The 23,265-nt window shown below is 44.5% G+C and overlaps 1 protein-coding gene across 3 annotated transcripts in view; it reads left to right on the top strand.

Moving 5' to 3' along the window:
- The window catches only part of LOC135056445 (solute carrier family 22 member 15-like), a 469,036-nt gene extending 450,694 nt beyond the window's left edge, over positions 1-18,342 (top strand). For 2 of the 3 annotated variants that reach the window (XM_063961635.1, XM_063961634.1), the window contains exons 11-12: positions 13,445-13,597; positions 17,683-18,342. In XM_063961635.1, the coding sequence (XP_063817705.1) occupies positions 13,445-13,597; positions 17,683-17,709 (180 nt within the window). In that variant the 3' untranslated portion in view covers positions 17,710-18,342. Of the gene's footprint in view, positions 1-13,444; positions 13,598-17,682 lie in introns of those variants that run through there. The other variant, XM_063961636.1, reaches the window with a different exon arrangement.
- The last annotated feature ends 4,923 nt before the right edge of the window (positions 18,343-23,265 follow it).

Here is a 23,265-nt window from a genome sequence, read left to right as displayed (position 1 = left end):
TTACACCCTCCTGCATCACAGTGGTATCAGGAGGTGTATGGAGAGCTGGACACCACAGCCAGTTAATTGTTTTCCTGGAACGCCAAAGGCTCCAGTGTCTAACAATATAGTTTCCAAGAATAGCCACATTATCTGTAAGTAATAGTCTCCGTATTTATATTTAGATAATGTTAGTTACTAGTATGTAGATATCTGAAATTACTGTCATTTCAGTAGTTCTGTGTAAAAGACCACTACAAGCCATCTTTAATATTAAACATAAGGTACTGTACAATAGCTTTTCAGTCTTACCTGTTCATTGCAGCTCGGATATAATTATAGTATATTATTAGGGTGTTAATGTTTTCCAATGCCAGATTAGCAATGGGGTGGATAGGACGACAACTCTAGGCCTCTACATAAAAATAGGCCCTTCATCACAGCAGCATGGTGATGAGCAATTGGCCACATAGTCAACTATAAATATTAAAATTGCATTTCTACTTCTCTCACAAAATGATTACATTTCTCTGACGTCCTAGTGGATGCTGGGAACTCCGAAAGGACCATGGGGAATAGCGGCTCCGCAGGAGACTGGGCACAACTAAAGAAAGCTTTTAGGTCACCTGGTGTGCACTGGCTCCTCCCACTATGACCCTCCTCCAAGCCTCAGTTAGATTTTGTGCCCGGCCGAGGTTGGATGCACACTAGGGGCTCTCCTGAGCTTCTAAAAAGAAAGTATATGATTAGGTTTTTTATTTTACAGTGAGACCTGCTGGCAACAGGCTCACTGCAGCGAGGGACTAAGGGGAGAAGAAGCGAACCTACCTGCTTGCAGCTAGCTTGGGCTTCTTAGGCTACTGGACACCATTAGCTCCAGAGGGATCGACCGCATGGAACTGGCCTTGGTGTTCGGTCCCGGAGCCGCGCCGCCGTCCCCCTTACAGAGCCAGAAGCAAGAAGAGGTCCGGAAAATCGGCGGCAGAAGACATCAGTCTTCACCAAGGTAGCGCACAGCACTGCAGCTGTGCGCCATTGCTCCTCATACACACTTCACACTCCGGTCACTGAGGGTGCAGGGCGCTAGGGGGGGCGCCCTGAGCAGCAATAAAAACACCTTGGCTGGCAAAAATACCACAATATATAGCCCCAGAGGCTATATATGTGATAATTACCCCTGCCAGAATCCATAAAAAAGCGGGAGAAAAGTCCGCGAAAAAGGGGCGAAGCTATCTCCTTCAGCACACTGGCGCCATTTCTCCTTCACAGATCCGCTGGAAGGAAGCTCCCTGGCTCTCCCCTGCAGTCTAAACTACAGAAAAGGGTAAAAAAGAGAGGGGGGGCACTAAATTTAGGCGCAGTATATATAACAGCAGCTATAGGGGACATAACTCAGTTAGTCCCTGCATTATATAGCGCTCTGGTGTGTGCTGGCATACTCTCACTCTATCTCCCCAAAGGGCTTTTGTGGGTCCTGTCCTCTGTTAGAGCATTCCCTGTGTGTGTGCGGTGTGTCGGTACGGCTGTGTCGACATGTTTGATGAGGATAATGATGTGGAGGCGGAGCAGATGCCTATAGAAGGGATGTCACCCCCTGCGGGGCAGACACCTGAGTGGATGGACTTATGGAAGGAATTGCGTGCACGTGTTGACTCCTTACACAAAAAATTTGACGACATGCCAAATGCGGGACAGCCGGCTTCTCAGCTCGTGCCTGTCCAGGCGTCTCAAAAGCCATCGGGGGCTCTAAAACGCCCGCTACCTCAGATGGCAGACGCGGATGTCGACACGGATACTGACACCAGTGTCGACGACGATGAGTCTAGTCTAATGTCCACTAAGGCCATTCGTTGCATGATTGAAGCAATGAAAGAGGTGTTACAAATTTCTGATATAAACCCAGGTACCACTAAAAAGGGTATTATGTTTGGGGAGAAAAAACTACCCGTAGTTTTTCCCCCATCAGAAGAATTAAATGAAGTGTGTGAAGAAGCGTGGGCTTTCCCTGATAAAAGATTGGTAATCTCTAAGAAGTTACTAATGGCGTTCCCTTTCCCGCCAGAGGATAGGTCACGTTGGGAGACACCCCCTAGGGTGGATAAAGCGCTCACACGTTTGTCTAAAAAGGTGGCACTACCGTCTCCGGATACGGCCGCCCTCAAGGAACCTGCTGATAGAAAGCAGGAGGCGATCCTGAAGTCTGTATATACACACTCAGGCATTATACTTAGACCAGCTATTGCGTCAGCATGGATGTGCAGTGCTGCCGCTGCGTGGTCAGATTCCCTGTCAGAAAATATTGACACCCTAGACAGGGACACTATTCTGCTAACCATAGAGCATATAAAAGACTCAGTCTTATACATGAGAGATGCACAGAGGGAGATCTGCCGGCTGGCATCTAAAATAAGTGCATTGTCCATTTCTGCTAGGAGAGGCTTATGGACTCGCCAGTGGACAGGGGATGCAGATTCAAAAAGGCACATGGAAGTTTTGCCTTATAAGGGTGAGGAGTTATTTGGGGATGGTCTCTCGGACCTAGTTTCCACAGCAACTGCTGGGAAGTCAGCATTTTTACCCCATGTTCCCTCACAGCCTAAAAAGGCGCCGTTTTACCAGGTACAGTCCTTTCGGACTCAGAAAAACAGGCGTGGAAAAGGCGGGTCCTTTCTGTCCAGAGGCAGAGGTAGGGGAAAAAGGCTGCAACAAACAGCAGGTTCCCAGGAGCAAAAGTCCTCCCCCGCTTCTTCCAAGTCCGCCGCATGACGGTGGGGCTCCACAGGCGGAGCCAGGTACGGTGGGGGGCCGCCTCAAAAATTTCAGCGATCAGTGGGCTCGCTCACAGGTGGATCCCTGGATCCTGCAAATAGTATCTCAAGGGTACAAACTGGAATTCGAGGCGTCTCCACCCCACCGGTTCCTAAAATCTGCCTTGCCGATTACTCCTTCAGACAGGGAGGCTGTGCTAGCGGCAATTCACAAGCTGTATTCCCAGCAGGTGATAATCAAGGTGCCCCTACTTCATCAAGGACGGGGTTACTATTCCACACTGTTTGTGGTACCGAAACCGGACGGTTCGGTGAGACCCATTTTAAATTTGAAATCCTTGAACACATACATAAAAAAATTCAAGTTCAAGATGGAATCGCTCAGGGCGGTTATTGCAAGCCTGGACGAGGGGGATTACATGGTATCCCTGGACATCAAGGATGCTTACCTGCATGTCCCCATTTACTATCCTCACCAGGAGTACCTCAGATTTGTGGTACAGGATTCCCATTACCAATTCCAGACGCTGCCGTTTGGACTCTCCACGGCACCGAGGGTGTTTACCAAGGTAATGGCGGAAATGATGATACTCTTTCGAAGAAAGGGAGTTTTAATTATCCCGTACTTGGACGATCTCCTAATAAAGGCGAGGTCCAAGGAGCAGTTGTTGGTGGGAGTAGCACTATCTCAGGAGGTGCTACACCAGCACGGTTGGATTCTGAATATTCCAAAATCACAGCTGGTTCCGACGACACGTCTACTGTTCCTGGGTATGATTCTGGATACAGTCCAGAAAAAAGTGTTTCTCCCGGAGGAGAAAGCCAAGGAGCTGTCATCTCTAGTCAGAGACCTCCTGAAACCAAAACAGGTATCGGTGCATCACTGCACGCGGGTCCTGGGAAAGATGGTGGCTTCTTACGAAGCAATTCCTTTCGGCAGGTTCCATGCCAGAATCTTTCAGTGGGACCTGTTGGACCAATGGTCCGGATCGCATCTTCAGATGCATCGCCTAATAACCCTGTCTCCAAGAACCAGGGTGTCTCTGCTGTGGTGGCTGCAGAGTGCTCATCTTCAAGAGGGCCGCAGATTCGGCATACAGGACTGGGTCCTGGTGACCACGGATGCCAGCCTTCGAGGCTGGGGGGCAGTCACACAGGGAAGAAACTTCCAAGGACTATGGTCGAGTCAGGAGACTTCCCTACACATAAATATTCTGGAACTAAGGGCCATTTACAATGCACTAAGTCAGGCAAAATCCCTGCTTCTACACCAGCCGGTACTGATCCAGTCAGACAACATTACGGCAGTCGCCCATGTAAATCGACAGGGCGGCACAAGAAGCAGGATGGCAATGGCAGAAGCCACAAGGATTCTCCGATGGGCGGAAAATCACGTACTAGCACTGTCAGCAGTGTTCATTCCGGGAGTGGACAACTGGGAAGCAGACTTTCTCAGCAGGCACGACCTCCACCCGGGAGAGTGGGGACTTCATCCAGAAGTCTTCACGCTGATTGTAAATCGATGGGAACGGCCACAGGTGGACATGATGGCTTCCCGCCTAAACAAAAAACTAGAGAGTTATTGCGCCAAGTCAAGGGACCCTCAGGCGATAGCTGTGGACGCTCTAGTGACACCGTGGGTGTACCAGTCAGTTTATGTGTTCCCTCCTCTGCCTCTCATACCAAGGGTACTGAGAATAATAAGAAAACGAGGAGTAAGAACAATACTCGTGGTTCCGGATTGGCCAAGACGAGCGTGGTACCCGGAACTTCAAGGGATGATCTCAGAGGACCCATGGCCTCTGCCGCTCAGACAGGACCTGCTGCAGCAGGGGCCCTGTCTGTTCCAAGACTTACCGCGGCTGCGTTTGACGGCATGGCGGTTGAACGCCGGATCCTGAAGGAAAAGGGCATTCCGGAGGAAGTCATTCCTACGCTGATTAAAGCCAGGAAAGATGTAACTGCAAAGCATTATCACCGCATATGGCGGAAATATGTTGCTTGGTGTGAGGCCAAAAAGGCCCCAACAGAGGAATTTCAACTAGGTCGATTTCTGCATTTCCTACAAGCAGGAGTGACTATGGGCCTGAAATTAGGCTCCATTAAGGTACAGATCTCGGATCTGTCGATTTTCTTCCAGAAAGAACTAGCTTCACTACCTGAAGTTCAGACGTTTGTGAAAGGAGTGCTGCATATTCAGCCCCCGTTTGTGCCTCCAGTGGCACCTTGGGATCTCAACGTGGTGTTGAGTTTCTTAAAATCACATTGGTTTGAGCCACTTAAAACCGTGGATCTAAAATATCTCACGTGGAAAGTGGTCATGTTATTGGCCTTGGCTTCAGCCAGGCGTGTGTCAGAATTGGCAGCTTTGTCATGTAAAAGCCCTTATCTGATTTTCCATATGGATAGGGCGGAATTGAGGACTCGTCCCCAGTTTCTCCCTAAGGTGGTATCAGCTTTTCACTTGAACCAACCTATTGTGGTGCCTGCGGCTACTAGGGACTTGGAGGATTCCAAGTTACTGGACGTAGTCAGGGCCTTGAAAATTTATGTTTCCAGGACGGCTAGAGTCAGGAAAACTGACTCGCTATTTATCCTGTATGCACCCAACAAACTGGGTGCTCCTGCTTCTAAGCAGACTATTGCTCGCTGGATTTGTAGCACAATTCAGCTGGCGCATTCTGCGGCTGGACTGCCGCATCCTAAATCAGTAAAAGCCCATTCCACAAGGAAGGTGGGCTCATCTTGGGCGGCTGCCCGAGGGGTCTCGGCTTTACAACTTTGCCGAGCTGCTACTTGGTCAGGGGCAAACACGTTTGCAAAATTCTACAAATTTGATACCCTGGCTGAGGAGGACCTTGAGTTCTCTTATTCGGTGCTGCAGAGTCATCCGCACTCTCCCGCCCGTTTGGGAGCTTTGGTATAATCCCCATGGTCCTTTCGGAGTTCCCAGCATCCACTAGGACGTCAGAGAAAATAAGATTTTACTCACCGGTAAATCTATTTCTCGTAGTCCGTAGTGGATGCTGGGCGCCCATCCCAAGTGCGGATTGTCTGCAATACTTGTACATAGTTATTGTTAACTAAAGGGTTATTGTTGAGCCATCTGTTGAGAGGCTCAGTTGTTTTCATACTGTTAAACTGGGTATAGTATCACGAGTTATACGGTGTGATTGGTGTGGCTGGTAAGAGTCTTACCCGGGATTCAAAATCCTTCCTTATTATGTCAGCTCGTCCGGGCACAGTGTCCTAACTGAGGCTTGGAGGAGGGTCATAGTGGGAGGAGCCAGTGCACACCAGGTGACCTAAAAGCTTTCTTTAGTTGTGCCCAGTCTCCTGCGGAGCCGATATTCCCCATGGTCCTTTCGGAGTTCCCAGCATCCACTACGGACTACGAGAAATAGATTAACCGGTGAGTAAAATCTTATTTTTTCTATATTTAGGGAAACATTGAGGCTGATAGTGTAGGGGGTGTATACGTCCACATGGCACTTAACACACACCCACCATTGGTTACACCTCCATTACTAAAAATATGCCTAGGGTCATGGGCCTCAGCTACATGTGGCATTTAATATGGCCCTGATGTTGATGTTTTCACATTTCTCCTCAATATATTAGTGAACTGCTATTGGTGTATTTATGCTGATGATTTATTATACAGCAGTTATGTAAATGATATGTGAAATTTTTTTTTACAATAGGGTCAAAATTGAGTACGTACTACTAGACCTGGGTCATTAGGTCACTATTATGACATAAGGCAGTGGTTCCCAAACTTTTTTGAATCACGGCACCCTAGAGTATCAGAATTTTTTTCTCGGCACCCCTAGGCCAAAAGTTTCTTATTGTGTTTATATGTCATCTTTAGGGTTAGTTATGTGGTGATAGCAAGGCCGGTTCTTGCCCTTGTGGCGACCCGGGCAAAAAAAAAAAACCCCTGATAGGGGCGTGGTTTAATCTGGGGGCGTGGTCAGTTGCGCCCCCATTTCTAGCACCGCTGAAAGAAAGAAAAAGTATACTTACATCCCCGCTCCTGATTCCAGACCGCTGCAGACCTTCGCCGACGCCGCTCCTCTCCTCGGATGCATAGACACTATAGGTCAATTATGACCCCCTAGCGTCTGTGCCACAATGCTGTGCACAGCAAAGGTCCTCTCCACGAATGGAAACTAGACGCGTAGCGTCTGGTTCCCTTAACAGCGGGGGACCAGCGGGAAGGGCACTGCGGGGGGCACAGTGGCGGATCTTGCCATGGTGCGCCGCCCTCCGGATGGCGCCGGCGCCTTCCGGAAGGCGGCGCCCCAGGCAAAAGTCCTGCTTGCCCGTGGCAAGATCCGCTACTGGGTGAGAGACAGCTTTCGCTTCTGCTTGGCTACATATTTTATGATTAGCAGCCACCAGCACTGGTTTTGCCTATTATATTGACCATAAATAATTTTACTTGGTCCTGGACCACCAACTGGAGGCACCCCTTCAAGTGCCCTGAAGCACCCCAGGGTGCCACGGCACACAGTTTAGGATCCACTGACATAAGGTATTGATTTCAAGCACAGAATGGACAAATAAAACGCATCCAGGTCCATTCATGGTCAGAGTGTGACAGGCTACATCTATAAAAGGAGGTGCATTTCTTCCCACAATAAAAATTTTATGTGCAAAATGTTATGCAAATAATGTGAAACCAATGACTGTTAATTTTCATGAAAATGTTATATTGTGTTACAGCAGGATGTTTAAATGCAAACGCCATTAAATAAAGTAAAATTCAATTCCGTGCGAATTGCCATTGCAACGGCACTGCAGTTCGCACTCTTCACCTGCCCGGTCGAATCCCATATATGCACAATAGTGCCCGCTTCCTTATGGAGTAGCAAATAGTTTTGTACGAAATTTGGCTGCTGTAAAGTGTGGCTATTGCCGCACTTGTTTGGTTTGGTGGATGACTTTGGGGGTAATTCAGACTGGATCGCTGCAGCAGCAGCGTTCGCTGTCTGAAGCGCGGGCGCACCCCGGGAGGCCCAGCGAGATGCTAACAGCATCTCAGGGCTGCAATCGCCTTTGCCTGATCGACAGGCAGAGGCGGTCGTGGGGTGGTTGGGGCGCTGTCTGGATAACACAAGCGTGTCCGGACCGTTGTGGGGGCAGGCCACTGCGGCTGCATGACGACCCGGGACTCGGCAGGGAGCTACCCAGCAGGGGGGAGGGGGGCATGACATGCAGGGCAGACTAGCTCTGTGCTGGGAGTCCCCCCGCATGTCAGAGTAACTGATCATAGTAGCACATCTACGATCAGGTGTGAATTACCCCCTTTGTCTGTAATTTCCTAATATAGGGGATCATTCCGAGTTGATCGCATGTAGCAACTTTTTGCTGCTCGTGCGATCAACTAGACGCCGCCTATGGGAGAGTGTATTTTAGCATAGCAAGGCTGTGATCGCTTGTGCAGACCTGCTATGCTAAAATAGTTTTGTGTAAAAGAAGACTAGCCCTGCAGTTACCTACCCTGTGCGATTAATCCAGCGATGAAGGTCCCGGAATTGTCATCAGACATCCGCCCTCCAAACGCCTCGGTACGCCTGCGTTCAGATCTCCACACCCAGAAAACGGTGAGTAGATGCCCCGATCCGCCTCCCGCCTGTCAATCTCTTTGCGATCCGTGCTCCGATCGCTTTCTTCGTTCCCGGCGTTGTTGCCCAGCGACTACCATCACTGAGCAACAACGCACCTGCGCATTGCGTCCGCCGAGCATGCGCAGAACCGATCCGGTCCGCGCCGCTGCGATGAACCGCAGCGTATAAACGGGTCGGAATGACCCCCATAGTGTTAAATTAATGTGCTTGAAAGAAATACATTCAGATTTAGGAACGAATTATAATTACATTGTACCTGACAAAACATGCTGCAGTGCTACAGGTGCACAGGCATGGAAATGGAAGAATAGTGTCTGTTTCTGCATGTGCAGTAGTACACAAATAAAGTAGCAAATCAAACATTAGAACCAAATAAAGGGCAGCATAATATTTGCACTGTGACTTACTGCTAAGCCCACCACTGCCAACTCTGAATCTGTGCACACATTTTACATTTCCCCCTAGCAGCGCAACCTGGTGGAAAACTCACAGATGTAACCGGATATTTGGATACTTCATTGTCAGACTCTTGCAAGGGCCTACTGTATATTCTGTTTGTTTTAGAATTACTTTTATGGGGTATGGTTTTCCTTTAGGAAGAACTGTACACCTATATTTATTCCTGATGTAGGCTTATCGTAGAATTCCCAAGTGAAGTACCATGTGTTAGATGCTAAATAGATCTTGTCAACATTACATTGGTTCTCATAATAAGCTGGTTACATTTGTTTATAGTGTTTGTCATTGTGTAAATTTTTGCTGTCCTGCAAATTTCCATATATTGTAAGCTTTTGTACTTTTCTGTCTGTTACTCAGTCTCTTTTTATTACTGCTTTGTTCACAATTGTAAAGCGCAGAATATGCTGGCACTAAATAAATAAATGTTAATAAATTATAAACGGGGGGGGGGGGGGGGTAACTGCAGGATGTCAGGAAAGGGTTTCAGTATATAAATAGTGTTTCGATAGTCAATAGGTTGACACTGTATGGTTGACATGCATTAGGTCGACAATTAAAAGGTAGACGTTCTTAAGACCAACAGGTTCAAAAGGTTAACTGGTCGACACACACATGGTCAACACAAGTTTTTGCTGGACTACAAAAAGAAATAGCAACCTGTGCCGAATGCAGTGGTAGAGGAGTGAGGAACCTCGCCCGAAGCCTGGTGAGTGAAGCAAGCTCACGAGGATATAAGTGTGCAATAATTGTGGTCACATTTGATAAAACATAGAAAGTGACACCATTTTTAATTAAAAATTGTGTCTACCATTTCCATGTGAACCTTTTGACCCTGTCGACATTTTGTAACTTTCGACCTTTTCTACTGTTTCCATGTTGACCGTTTGACCCTGTCAACCATATGGGGTCACCCTAATGACTGTCTATTTAAGCACCACAGATCTTCTATACCACATTAGTCTAAAAAGGGATGATGAAAAGAGAAAAAAATACCTTGTGATAAGATGCCTGCAATAGACCATTTTCTGTAGTGAAATTACTTTATGTACACACCCAGTATGGTTGAGCCACAGAGTGTTGGTTTTACAGAAATAAACAATATATAATGAAAACATTTCTCCACCACAGCTTTCTCACTTCCCCAACTGGTATGGTTTACAACTAGCTTTATTTATTGCTTGCCTTATATATCTTCTTCCCTTAGAGCTGCTTTTTCAAAGGTTTGTACTTCAAGTAGTTCCTGTCACATCACAAGTTGGTAGATAGGTTGATAGATAGTCATTATATGTCTGGGAGTAGAAGCAAAAATGAATACGAAGGTGGGAAGTGGTGTTATAGGCAGTAGAGCATCACCACCCAGTGATGGATCCAGAGAGGTTAGGGGTGATTAGAGCAAGGATCCTATCCCCATCCCAAATTGTTTGAGCACAGTCGGCAATAGCCTGGTCCATTTATGCTTAAAGAGAGACGCACACCCACAAAACACCACCCTGCTGAGGTCCACTGACCTTCCCTCTCACACACCACAGCAACTTACCCTGTGGACAACTTCGTCTCTCCCTTCCTCTGTGACCACCCTGGCTCCCCTGCCCATAAAACAGAGGATGGGAGGATATGTGGGACATCAATTAGAAAGGAGAATGGGTCGGGGGGGTGGACAAAAAGAGACAAATGGGGAGAGGAAAATTATGAAAGGAATGAGATGAACAGGCAGGGAGAGCAGAGATGGGAAGATGGGAAAAAATAGAGGGGAACAAAAAAAATACTTGCACATTAGCTGGCAAATGACAGCGCTGTACGGGTGATAAATATGAGAGAGAGAGATGGACAGATTAGAGAGTTATACAGGGGACAGAGATGGGGAGGCAGGAGACAAAAATGAGAGAGACGGGGGTGGGGACAGAGATAAGAGAGACAGATGTCAGGGACAAAGATGGAAAAGTGGGAGTAGACAAAGGGGAAAGAAAAATATCCGTAGCCAGTGACTATTATTTATTTATTAATTAAGTTTCTTATATAGCACAGCATATTCCGTTGCGCTTTACAATATAAGTATAAGAGGATCTACCTGGTGCAATGTGTATAACGGGCTCTACCTGGTGCAATGTTTATAACGGGCTCTACCTGGCGCAGTGTGTATAAGGGGCTACCTGGCGCAATGTGTACAAGGGGCTACCTGGTGAAATATGTGTAATGGATTTTACCTGGCGCAATGTTTACAAAGGACTACCTGGTGCAATATTTACAAGGGACTACCTGCCTGGTGCAATATGTACAAGGGGTGCAATGTTTATAATGGACTCTACCTGGCGAAATGTGTATAAGGGGCTATCTGGCGCAATGTGTATAAAGGGCTCTATCTGGCGCAATGTGTATATGGGGCTTTACCTGGTGCAATGTGTATAAGGGTCTCTACCATGTGCAGTATGTATAAGGTGCTACCTTGCGCAATGTGTATAAAAGGCACTACCTGGTGCAATGTGTATAAGGGGCTCTACCTGTCAGAATGTATATAGCGGGATCTACCTGGCGGTATGTGTGTAATGGCCTATACCTGGCGCAGTGTGTACCGCAATGTGTATCTGACCCTTATGCACCCAGCCTTCTTTCACTTTTACTGTCCTGAAGACGATTTTACATACACCAAAATGCCGATAAGGGTGATGTATCTGTAAGTGGTGTTTTAATACGCACACAGACACACACACACACACACTAGTTATACACCTGGGGACTTAAGTAAATGTTTTACAGGGAACATACATTATAAAAGGCTAAGTTACCTTTTTAATTATCTTCTGACACATTCTTTTTAAGGTTGTCTAACAGATGTTAGAAATATACTACTCAGTATAACAAATGTTTTAATTATGCTGCATGCAACCATCTTAAAGTATCTGTGCTCAGTGAACGCTTCCCTAATCCTTATATTTTCCACTAACACTTACAGTACTTGTGTTGAATGAATAGCATTCATTTGGGCTTTCAGCAAGTTAATGTAACAGCCAATAGTCTGTGTCAACCATAATATGCTTTATAGCATGCTGCCGCTCAATGAAATATACACAATCATTTAACATAGTTATGATTTATTGTCACACGTTAAGCAACATGCATGTTGTACTGTGTACAGTATGCTAACACATGCTTAGTATTTGTAGGGCATTTCTGATGGCAATTATATTGGATAAGACCAGCCTTCTGGTGCCTAGCAAAACAATGCAAATGGAGTCCAGATGTGTCCTCCTACATCTAACCTCAACACGCCATGCAGTGCGAAAAGTCTGGCGTGAGTGAGTCTCCAGGTTCCTTGCAACTCTGCTAGCATCGAAAATGCATTGCATTGTGACGAAGATGCATTTTTGGCAAAGGACGCCCAACGATAGCAGAGTCTCCTGGGACCTTTCACTCTGAGAAGGACTGTTAGGCGCACCTGCATCAAAGATATATGAGGAGGCTAAATAATGCAGACCCTAATTCTTTGTGCTAGTAAATACACCCTAGACAGGAGACCAGTAGACAATGATGTATTGAACTGAAAGTTTTGTACCACCTGTTGGTGGCACAACTCCCTGTGCTTCACCTAGAAATGAACACAGATGGCGGGACCTAAAATATAGGGCTAGGGCACACCAAGGCAGATTAAGACAAAGACTGTTCCTCCACCCCTGTACAACAGAACCTGTGGCTGATTTGGCAAAGTGTGGTTTGGCTGAACAAGAATCCCAAAAAAGACCCATGTGATGCTTATTAATGAATGTTAAAGCTAGCAGGCTTTGGCTAAGAGAAGTTTCCTTTGATCCTGTTAATAGTGGTGCTGTCACTATAATGGATAATAAACAACCTTAGTGATTTTTCCGCACTGTTTACAGAGAATACTGCAAAACTCCATTACAAAGAAATTGTTCAATCTACGTCTAGTAAACTCTTCTCAGCATGCCAATCATTGCGGGCAGCTGTGGCGTTTATTCCCATCAGCATTTGTTACACATGATTTGGCTCTTCAAAAGGGCAGTGATAATGAGCAAGGGACATACTTAATGAGATCCTTCTACAGAGTTTAACACCCACACTCATCAACAAATGCAACATGTCTATGGTCTACATTAGTTTAACAGCCAATATAAAGATAGCATTGCCTAATCAGCCATCGTTTGATATCCAGCATGGAATGTGAGAAGCTTGGGTTACCTCTTTTATCTTGTTACCTTGTCAACAAATAGGGAACACAGATTATTTATTTTTTTGTCATAAAGTAGCAAGATTTTAGAAAGTGATGTCCGGAGTGGAAGACATTCAAAAGTGACAAAGCAGTGGCCGAATAAGGGCTCACACTGTGCAGCTATTGTCTAGTAATGTGAAACTTCAGAGATGATGTCCAAGCAGGATTTGCAAGTCAAGTGCTAAACAATTATGTGTATAAGTACTGCAGTTCTATAGTGTGAGCAGTTTACTATTTCTCTCACTTTGCTGGTTCTGAATTTCTAGCCTTTCTGGGTCTCTGCAGCCTCTGTGCGTGTCTTGCTTGGTTAATAAAAGCCTACATTGGTACTGGTTTGCATGATATCATTTGAGTTCCATTTCTTTCTGTAATTTCCATTCCAGAAATCTCTTAATCCATCAATGCCATTCATGGCATTTGGAATCAGCGGCATATCAGCGGGATTCCTGAGTCTGTTACTGCCAGAAACACTTAATAAGCCAATTGCCGAGTGCATTGAAGATTTACAGTCTCCTGCATACCAATTGTTAAACAAGGTAAGACATCAGCGGATATAAAGAAAGGTACATTATCATGGAGGCAGCTTGATATGTAGCCGATGTCAATTTACTAGTTCTCCAATACAACCTGCTGTGTCTACGTTGCTGACAAAACCAGCACAGTATTGTAAAATCAGAAGCAAATAGCTGGTTTAATGTACTTTTGATAACACTGTAGCAAAATGTTCTTAGATGATCAAATGAATAGATTCCTTTTAGGGGAGCTGTATGTAATCAATGTATTGTGCTTAATTGCCTTTGCAATCCAATATTTATATTTGACATTCTATTCTCATTTTGATATATACTTGAAATACTCTGATACTTTTAATACCACATTCACTAAAGTATTAATTCAATGGCTTATACTTCACAGACATTTATATCCTTAAGTGATGTGTTGGTCTCCAGCTACAGCTGTTATAGAGGTCGGGTTTTTCAGACCCATGATTAACAATAGTTTGAAAGGGGATGTAGTTATGTGACCTTACCAATGGCTACATCCCGCCCCCTCTAAATCTCGACAGGGACTGCTTCCACTCATGAGTGTCCATAGGGCAGGAATAGAACCTGTGGCGAGCGCAACTCGCCACCAAGCCTGCAAGGGGCTTGTTGTGCTCGCCCCCCGCTGGCATTCCGCCGCCAGGATCCTGCGGACAGTATGCTAACCGCCGGGATCCCCAGTGGTGGTAAGGCACTCCCAACCCGTTTGAAGCAGTTTGACAACAAACTCACCCTGGTTTTCGCTTCACATGAATGGGACCAAAGTTTGTTTTGCTATCTACAACGCACTCTGGAAAAGACATCACTCCTACAACCGAGAAACCCGATATATAAAAACAACATAAATTACAATACTACCAAAGGAAGAGTGGACACATTAGATCCAGCTGTGCTCTTTTGTGTCTTGCAGCCGAAAAACCAAAAGATGTATTATTTATTTATTACCAGTTATTTATATAGCACACACATATTTCGCAGCGCTTTACAGAGAATATTTGCCCATACACATCAGTCCCTGCCCCAGTGGAGCCTACAATCTATATTCCCTACCTCATGTACACCACACACATTCACACTAGGGTTAATTTCTTGTTGGGAGACAAATAACCTACCACTATGTTTTTGGATTGTGGGAGGAAACTGGAGTACCTGAAGGAAACCCACGCAAGTACTGGGAGAATATACAAACTCCACACAGTTAGGGCCATAGTCTGAAACGAACACATGACCTCAGTGCTGTGAGGCAGTAATTCTAACCATAACACCATCTGCACTGCCCCTTATGTGTATTTTATGGTGTACTAAATATTCATTGATTAGTGTCTTGGTCAAGTGGGTCTAAATAGTTAGGTCTCTCAGGCACATGGTTAGCGATACCTTTTTTATTAAGGTTAGTGTGCCAGTGTTAAGCTGCAGGTGTGACCCACTACACACAATGAACGGCCCTGTCCGTGAATTTAAAACTGGTCTACGAGTGCAGAGCTGCCTAGTAATGGGAAATTAAATACATTTTTATAAAGTATATAAACCTTGAAAATTGTGTTTTATTAAGTTCTGCTTCCTGCAGGGTCATTGTAGTGATTTTATTAACAAATACAGTTTTTTAATATCTCCGCATTATCAATGAAAGAGTGTATGTCACACAAAAAGGGAACACTGACAACATTTACATTAACAAATGTATTTAGTTTAGTTAAAGCAATAGAACTGCTGTTGTGATGCTTTGTGCCAACCAATGTTATGCCTACATTTGAAAACATTTTGTTGTAACCAGAGTGGTTTTACCATGAACTGTAGTCATCAATATTTTCTTTTATAGCGAATAATCTGTTAGTATCAACAATTTACATGGCAGGTTGCACTGTACCTTCTAAATGCTTTGTTAATGTTAGTTATATAATGTACATACTGTACTGTAAATGGCGTATGTTATTTATATGAGCAACCTTAACATGTTTACTGTTTACAGTTGTGCTAAAAACACAAAGCAATTGTGCGTTGCCACTGCTGCAAAACACTTACGTCGGTTTTTGTACAGGATTTTAGACGTGTTATGCTTTTTAATCAATTGCCATCAAGCAAGAAAGGCACAGGAGAAAAACACAATGATTGACAATGCTTTTATTTCAGCAGCCTGAATTAGACAGATACTGCACCAACATAGATGAATTATAGTGCAGCAATAGAGCGAAACTATCTCTTTTATGGTATGCATTTTCATTACTAGAGTATACTCTTCGAAAACACACTGACATACGAACTAAAAAAATATATATAACAAACAATTTGACCCATATGGAAAGTAAATAATTATAGTGTGTATGAATGCTTTTTAAAAAGAAAATGAATAGTACTATTACTGTATATTTCATTTCCACATATATTTTTGTCAGAATTGGAACATACAAAAAGCAGTTCTTACTCCCATTTATATTCTTCGTTAATTGCTTTCTCTTTTTGCAAGATACAATTGCTTAGGATTTCTCTTTTGGCACTGGGAAGCCAATTCAGTGAGCTGCAATGGTTATGTAACTACAGCTATATTTAATCTGTCATATGCAGTACATAAAATGATTTAGTAATTGCAGCTAAGCCAATTATAGTAGCTGATTTTAATATGTTATTCATTTTTGCTGCAAATCTATATGTATATAACATGATTAACTCCCCGGAGAGGCCAGTGACGCCTCACTCATCAATATTCTGCAGGACAGCAAAACTCAGGTTAGGCTTGGTACTTGTTGCTATGTTTAGTTGGGGAGTACAGAGATAGTAATTACTGTCATAAGCTTTTATATAGCAGAACCTCCCAAAGAACTTTATTGCTAAGCATTGTGTTCCTCTAGCTATATGCCATTGTGTTGCCATAGTTGACTTTTAGTTTTTCTTATTTCTATATCCATGCCATATTAAATTAAAAACCAATACACATATATATATATATATATATATATATATAATTTTATAATATATATATATATATATATATATATATATATATAATTTCCAAAAAAACGGCACTGGAGGCTTGTAAATGCAAAATAGTATTGTATTGGAGGTAGTATGGACTATATATATATATATATATATATCTTGTAATATTGAAAAAGATGTTAGGATAAGTGCACAATTTTTCAATAATAGAAAAATGCACTTACGAATTCCATTAATACAGTACAAACCTATTCAATTCAATTTGTTGTAAAGTTGCCGTAAATTAACTTTCATTATGCAGGAATTGCTGAAAATTCAATCCTTTTAAAAATATTTTCCTAAAATGGATTTATGTTAAAAGCTTTCAAGAATGATTACTTTAATTCATATTGTAGGTTACCAAGGCCTATACGAGTAGTTATAAACTAAACAAAACAAAAACCAAACATCTTGCACTCTAACCAAATGAAGTTATTAGTTTTGGGGAAGTATCATCCTGTTGAGTTATGTAAAGCACAAAGCCCAGATCCAGAACAGAACCAAAGTACAGTATCCAACAGGTCTACCCCATTATCGGCAGCAATCCCCTCAAAGTTTATATGTCGACTACGTTCAGGCATCAGTTATTGCCAGCATTCCTTTTTCCTTCATGGAACCCACTCAGCCAATAGCACTACCCACTCAGCCAATCGCACTATCCACTCAGCCAATCACACCACACTTCAAACAGACAAGACTGTTTGACTCATGATCATTGATTGAAAAACAATACAACTCCACTAATGATTGCTCCAGTTGTTTGACCTTAAAAATGTAAGTGGCCGCGGTGGATGAAATGACTCGGAAACTTTATGGATTCAATGTGGCACAGTAATATGCCTCCGCAGAACCATAAGGAACCGAAGATAAAACCTCTCAATTTGCTGTCCACTAGAGTTCTCCATTTTAAAATTTAGCACGGTGACTTGAATCCTTACCAGCTGTTGTGATACTTGGTATCACAAGGACTATCAGCAAATTCTCTAAGAGATCCAGGACAAGGGGCAAAACACAGCTTTCTAAATTTTGTGTTTGACATTGGACTTTGTTTTCTAAAGATGCATTGGAAGTCATTGTTTTCTAATGCGCTCTCGTTTATTTTTCAGGCAAAACAAAGGGAAGCAAACACATGAATAAGAAATATACAATTGCAACCTTCTACTGTACCAGTACTCTTTGTATCAAACTACGGACATTACACCAGAGAATGCTGGTACAAAATACATTTTCTAAGAAGACTGGACACCAAGGAATGTTACAGGAAGGGTAAATAAATACTGATGATTTCCCCACAATTGTCCAAAGGCTATAACTTGCTTCACTTACAATCTTCTGATTACGTATTTACATAGAGGTCTTTGCATCAAACTCCAGTGTATAAGCACCCTAATATTGGATGCAAACCAGTATTATATATCTGCTGTTAATATATTTGGTTTTTGCACATTCCAAGGGTATGCAATAAAAGTTATAATGTTTTACTTGAAATCTTCAGTGAACTTATATCCTTGTATAGTCATATTTACACCTCTTATGATGTTGTAAAAATAAAGCGTATTATGTTTTTATTGAAATTAAGAAATATATTCAAATGAAGACCCTTTGCTCTGTTTTCAGTGCGATGGTCATTTATATGGTCAAAATGTATATTTTAAAGTATGTTTAATAATCGGGTCTTTTACTGTGGCTTATGGGATAATATTTTAATGCTGTTTTCAGTTTGTCTTTTTATAAATAAAGACTCTTCTCTGTTCTTTGAAGTTTCACATTATGGTCATGTAATTGATTTTTACAGATTCCTCAATAAAATGATTAACCTTTGTTTTTTACTCAGCTGATTGTATTTTTTTACATTTAAATAATTTTATATTGTAAATGTTATCTGCAGTGTATGGAAGAAAACGGCTTAACCTGCAAAATGTTCTTTTTTTTTTGTATATATTGAAATTGAGTTGAATTCTATTCCAATCATGTAGCCCATCTTGCATTCTTGCTGTGATTAACATTATGCTATAAAACTAATTGTTTTATATATATCATTATTGTAAATGTGGAAATACAGTAGCTTAATCTTCATCTGCACGTTTCTGTGGGATAATAAGTAATATCCATGCTGTGTTTATTTTATCTTAGATTGTTGCATACAAAATTAACTGAAAATGAGAGAAAAAGATCCAAAGCAAGACTTAAAGGAGAAATAAACCTAAAAAATAAATACACTACTAATAATGTGGGAAGATTATGGCAAGTCAAAGTGTTTTAATACATATCAAATCACACCCATCCCTCCGTACTCACGGTGTAATCACTTGGGCACTGGGGTGTATGCTTCACCCTGCCAGGTATCCTGATTGTCTTAAGTGAATCTAATGCTATAGACAAGCAGAGAATCCTAATTTGCCGGTGGTGGTTTGGTGTGTTTATTCATCGGACTGCAATATTTTTTTTCTTACGCTTTGCTAGGTTCTGCTGGATTTGTAATGCTACAGTGTTTATTTTTTTGTATTTTATTATATTCAACATTTTATACAGTGTGTCATTCACCTAGGGTTTATGCTACATATGGCAAGAGACACTTGGTACATGTAGCAATGTGTATTTTTTCATATATTTTGCATCTTTTTGCAAAGTAACAGAATACAAAATTGCTCGCCATATACCAGGGACACTAGTGTATTAGTTATGTTGAAAAGTAGTCTGTATAAAATGTGTATAAAGTTCCAGATCAGAGGTGTAACTAGGGTTTTAGGAGCCCAGGGCAAGATTAGGAATGCTGATAGGAATATTGATAAGGTCAGCATCATACAACAGCGGTTCAACAAGACTCACATCTTGTCCCCTGTGTCACATCCTGCCCCCTGCGTCTATCAGCCACACCATCATCTCCCTCACGTGCATCTCTCAGTCACACCATCACCACCTCCTGGATCATCTCTCAGCCACACTATCACCTCCCCCTGCATCGTCACTCAGCCACACCATCACCTCCCACGATTAGTCTCTCAGCACACCATCACCTCCCCCTGTGTCATGGCTCAGCCACACCATCACCTCCCACGCATATTCTCTCAGCACACCGTCACCTCCCCGTGTCATCGCTCAGCCACACCATCACCTCCCCCGTGTAGTCTCTCAGCATTCCATCACCTTTTCCTGCTTCGTCACTCAACCACACCATCACCTCCCCTGCGTAGTCTCTCAGCCACACCATCCCCCCCGCGTAGTCTCTCAGCACACCATCACCTCCCCGTATGATCTCAGCCACACCATCAGCTCCCCCGCGTAGTCTCTCAGCACACCATCACCTTCCCCTGCGTCGTCACTCAACCACACCATCACCTCCCCTGCGTAGTTTCTCAGCACACCATCACCTCCCCCTGTGTCATTTCTCAGCCACACCATCCCCTCCCCCGTGTAGTCTCTCAGCACACCATCACCTCCCCGTATCATCTCTCAGCCACACCATCACCTCCCCCACATAGTCTCTCAGCACACCATCACCTCGCCCCTGCGTTGTCACTCAGAACACCATCACCTCCCCCCTACTTCGTAACTCAGCACACCATCACCTCCCCCAGCGTTGTTACTCAGCTCACCATCACCTCCCCCTGTGACATCACTCAGCACACCATCAACTCACCCTGCGTCGTCATTCAGCACACCTTCGCACTCTGTGTCTCTTTGTGTGTCCCATGCACTGGGAGCTCATGCTGCCAGGGAGATTGCAGCGCACCTGCTGGCATTCTGACAGAGAGGGTGGGATGTATTAAAATACATCGCCACCCCTCGTCACCAGACCCGGGAGGTGACGTTTGCAGGGAGTCCCCGGGCTTCTCCTCCTCCCTGCAGCCTGGGGGTAGGGGTTATTCAACTAAAGCGGGGGGGGGGGGGGGTATTCAAGTAAAGCAGGCCTGGGGGAAGTATTCAACTGAAGCAGGCCGTGGAGGTGGAGGTCATTCAAAGCAGGTCTGGTGGGATTTATTAAACTTAAGCAGGCTGAGGGAGATATTTAACTAAAGCGTGCCTGTTTTTTTATTACACATATACAGTCCCAGCCCTTGTTTGCTATTATTCAAGAAAGCATGGGGCTTTTTTTTTTTTTAGAATTACAACAGCTACTGAATTGAAAGCTTGCATTTACTTACAGTAGAGAACAGCTCCATTCAGCTACTCTCCGTCCTAGCCTTCCTTCCAGTCAGTAGGCAGTGGTACTGGCAGGCACTTCTATACTGTAAATAGAGTGCAGCCAGTGAGTCCATTAAGGTGAAATTGGCAACAAGGGCCCAGGCAGAAAGAGACAGGACGGCTGCGTCTCCTCAGCAATGTGGACTGCGGGTGACTTCAGGTGTGCAAGTCACACCACCGGCCCAGAAAGCACCTTGCTGGCGCCAGCTCACTAGGCTGTAAGCTATAGGAAGCCTACGCTGGCCTCCCAACACCCCTCCCACCCAATGACGCTGCCTTGGATCCTAAGGAAACGCCGCCAAATCCTGCTGCTATTGGCTGGGCAGCGTTTCCTCTGGCTTCCCCTACGCCGCCCACCCAGTCCCTTGTGCAGTACGGAATCGGGAAGCAGGGAGTGTACTGCGCGACGGTACTGCACACTGACTGAGTCTGCAGTGATCTATTCTACACTCACTGCAGTACAGCCAGTAACTATTAAGGTTATACAAAAACACACTGTCGCCAGCGCCGGGTAGTACTGCGCTACATTACCTGGACGGCGGCGCCCTCCTCTGCCTGGTCTCCACAGTGCCCAGGGATCATGCCCCACTCGCCCTGCCTTAGTTACGCCTCTGTTCCAGATTAAGCATAGCGATACAAGGTGGGAGGCATGGCTCAGCCACTCGTATCGCAACTCTGTCTCTTGCCTTTTTTACCTAGATTTTTTTCTTGTTTAGTGGCACATAGAAGTAGAAGTAATCCCAGACACAGTAGTCAGTGTACCCATGCAAAGTACATTTTGTCACATTAGTGAGGTGACTAAGATGTATATTTAAATAAAAAGGTGCTTGGTGCTGCTAAATCCCAAAGTCTGGGGTGCGCTAACCGGCACTATTTCTCTAACGTCCTAAGTGGATGCTGGGACTCCGTAAGGACCATGGGGAATAGCGGCTCCGCAGGAGACTGGGCACAAAAGTAAAAGCTTGAACTAGCTGGTGTGAACTGGCTCCTCCCCCTATGACCCTCCTCCAAGCCTCAGTTAGATTTTTGTGCCCGAACGAGAAGGGTGCATGCTAGGTGGCTCTCCTGAGCTGCTTAGAGTAAAAGTTTATTTTAGGTTTTTTATTTTCAGTGAGTCCTGCTGGCAACAGGCTCACTGCATCGTGGGACTAAGGGGAGAAGAAGCGAACTCACCTGCGTGCAGAGTGGATTGGGCTTCTTAGGCTACTGGACACCATTAGCTCCAGAGGGACGATCACAGGTTCAGCCTGGATGGGTCCCGGAGCCGCGCCGCCGGCCCCCTTACAGAGCCAGAAGAACGAAGAGGTCCGGTGAAATCGGCGGCAGAAGACGTTCCTGTCTTCAACTAAGGTAGCGCACAGCACTGCAGCTGTGCGCCATTGCTCTCAGCACACTTCACACTCCGGTCACTGAGGGTGCAGGGCGCTGGGGGGAGCGCCCTGAGACGCAATAAAAACAGAAATACCTTAGGATGGCAAAAGAAATACATCACATATAGCTCCTGGGCTATATGGATGTATTTAACCCCTGCCAGTTTTCCAGAAAAAAAGCGGGAGATAAGGCCGTCGTGAAGGGGCGGAGCCTATCTCCTCAGCACACAAGCGCCATTTTCCCTCACAGTTCCGCTGGAAGGACGGCTCCCTGACTCTCCCCTGCAGTCCCTACAGAATCAGGGTAAAAACGAGAGAGGGGGGGCACTATTGGCAGCTAAATTATAAACAGCAGCTATAAAAGGGAGTAACACTTATATAAGGTTATCCCTATATATATATATATATAGCGCTCTGGTGTGTGCTGGCAAACTCTCCCTCTGTCTCCCCAAAGGGCTAGTGGGGTCCTGTCCTCTATCAGAGCATTCCCTGTGTGTGTGCTGGGTGTCGGTACGATTGTGTCGACATGTATGAGGAGGAAAATGATGTGGAAGCAGAGCAATTGCCTGTATTAGTGATGTCACCCCCTAGGGAGTCGACACCTGACTGGATGGTTGTATTTAAAGAACTACGTGACAATGTCAGCACTTTACAAAAAACTGTTGACGACATGAGACAGCCGACAAATCAATTAGTGCCTGTCCAGGCGTCTCAGACACCGTCAGGGGCGATAAAACGCCCGTTACCTCAGTGGGTCGACACAGACCCAGACACGGATACTGAGTCCAGTGTCGACGGTGAGGAGACAAACGTAATGTCCAGTAGGGCCACACGTTACATGATCACGGCAATGAAGGAGGCATTGAACATTTCTGACACTACAAGTACCACAAAGAAGGGTATTATGTGGGGAGTGAAAAAACTACCAGTAGCTTTTCCTGAGTCAGATGAATTAAATGAGGTGTGTGATAAAGCGTGGGTTTCCCCCGATAAAAAAGTGCTAATTTCTAATAAATTATTGGCACTATACCCTTTCCCGCCAGAGGTTAGGGCGCGTTGGGAAACACCCCCTAGAGTAGATAAAGCGCTCACACGTTTATCTAAACAAGTAGCGTTACCGTCTCCTGATACGGC

Source organism: Pseudophryne corroboree, chromosome 3, assembly GCF_028390025.1.
Source record: "Pseudophryne corroboree isolate aPseCor3 chromosome 3, aPseCor3.hap2, whole genome shotgun sequence".
Classification (NCBI taxonomy): domain Eukaryota; kingdom Metazoa; phylum Chordata; class Amphibia; order Anura; family Myobatrachidae; genus Pseudophryne; species Pseudophryne corroboree.
The sequence above is the reverse complement of the archived record's forward strand: the minus strand, read 5'-3'. Positions and strand labels throughout refer to the sequence as shown.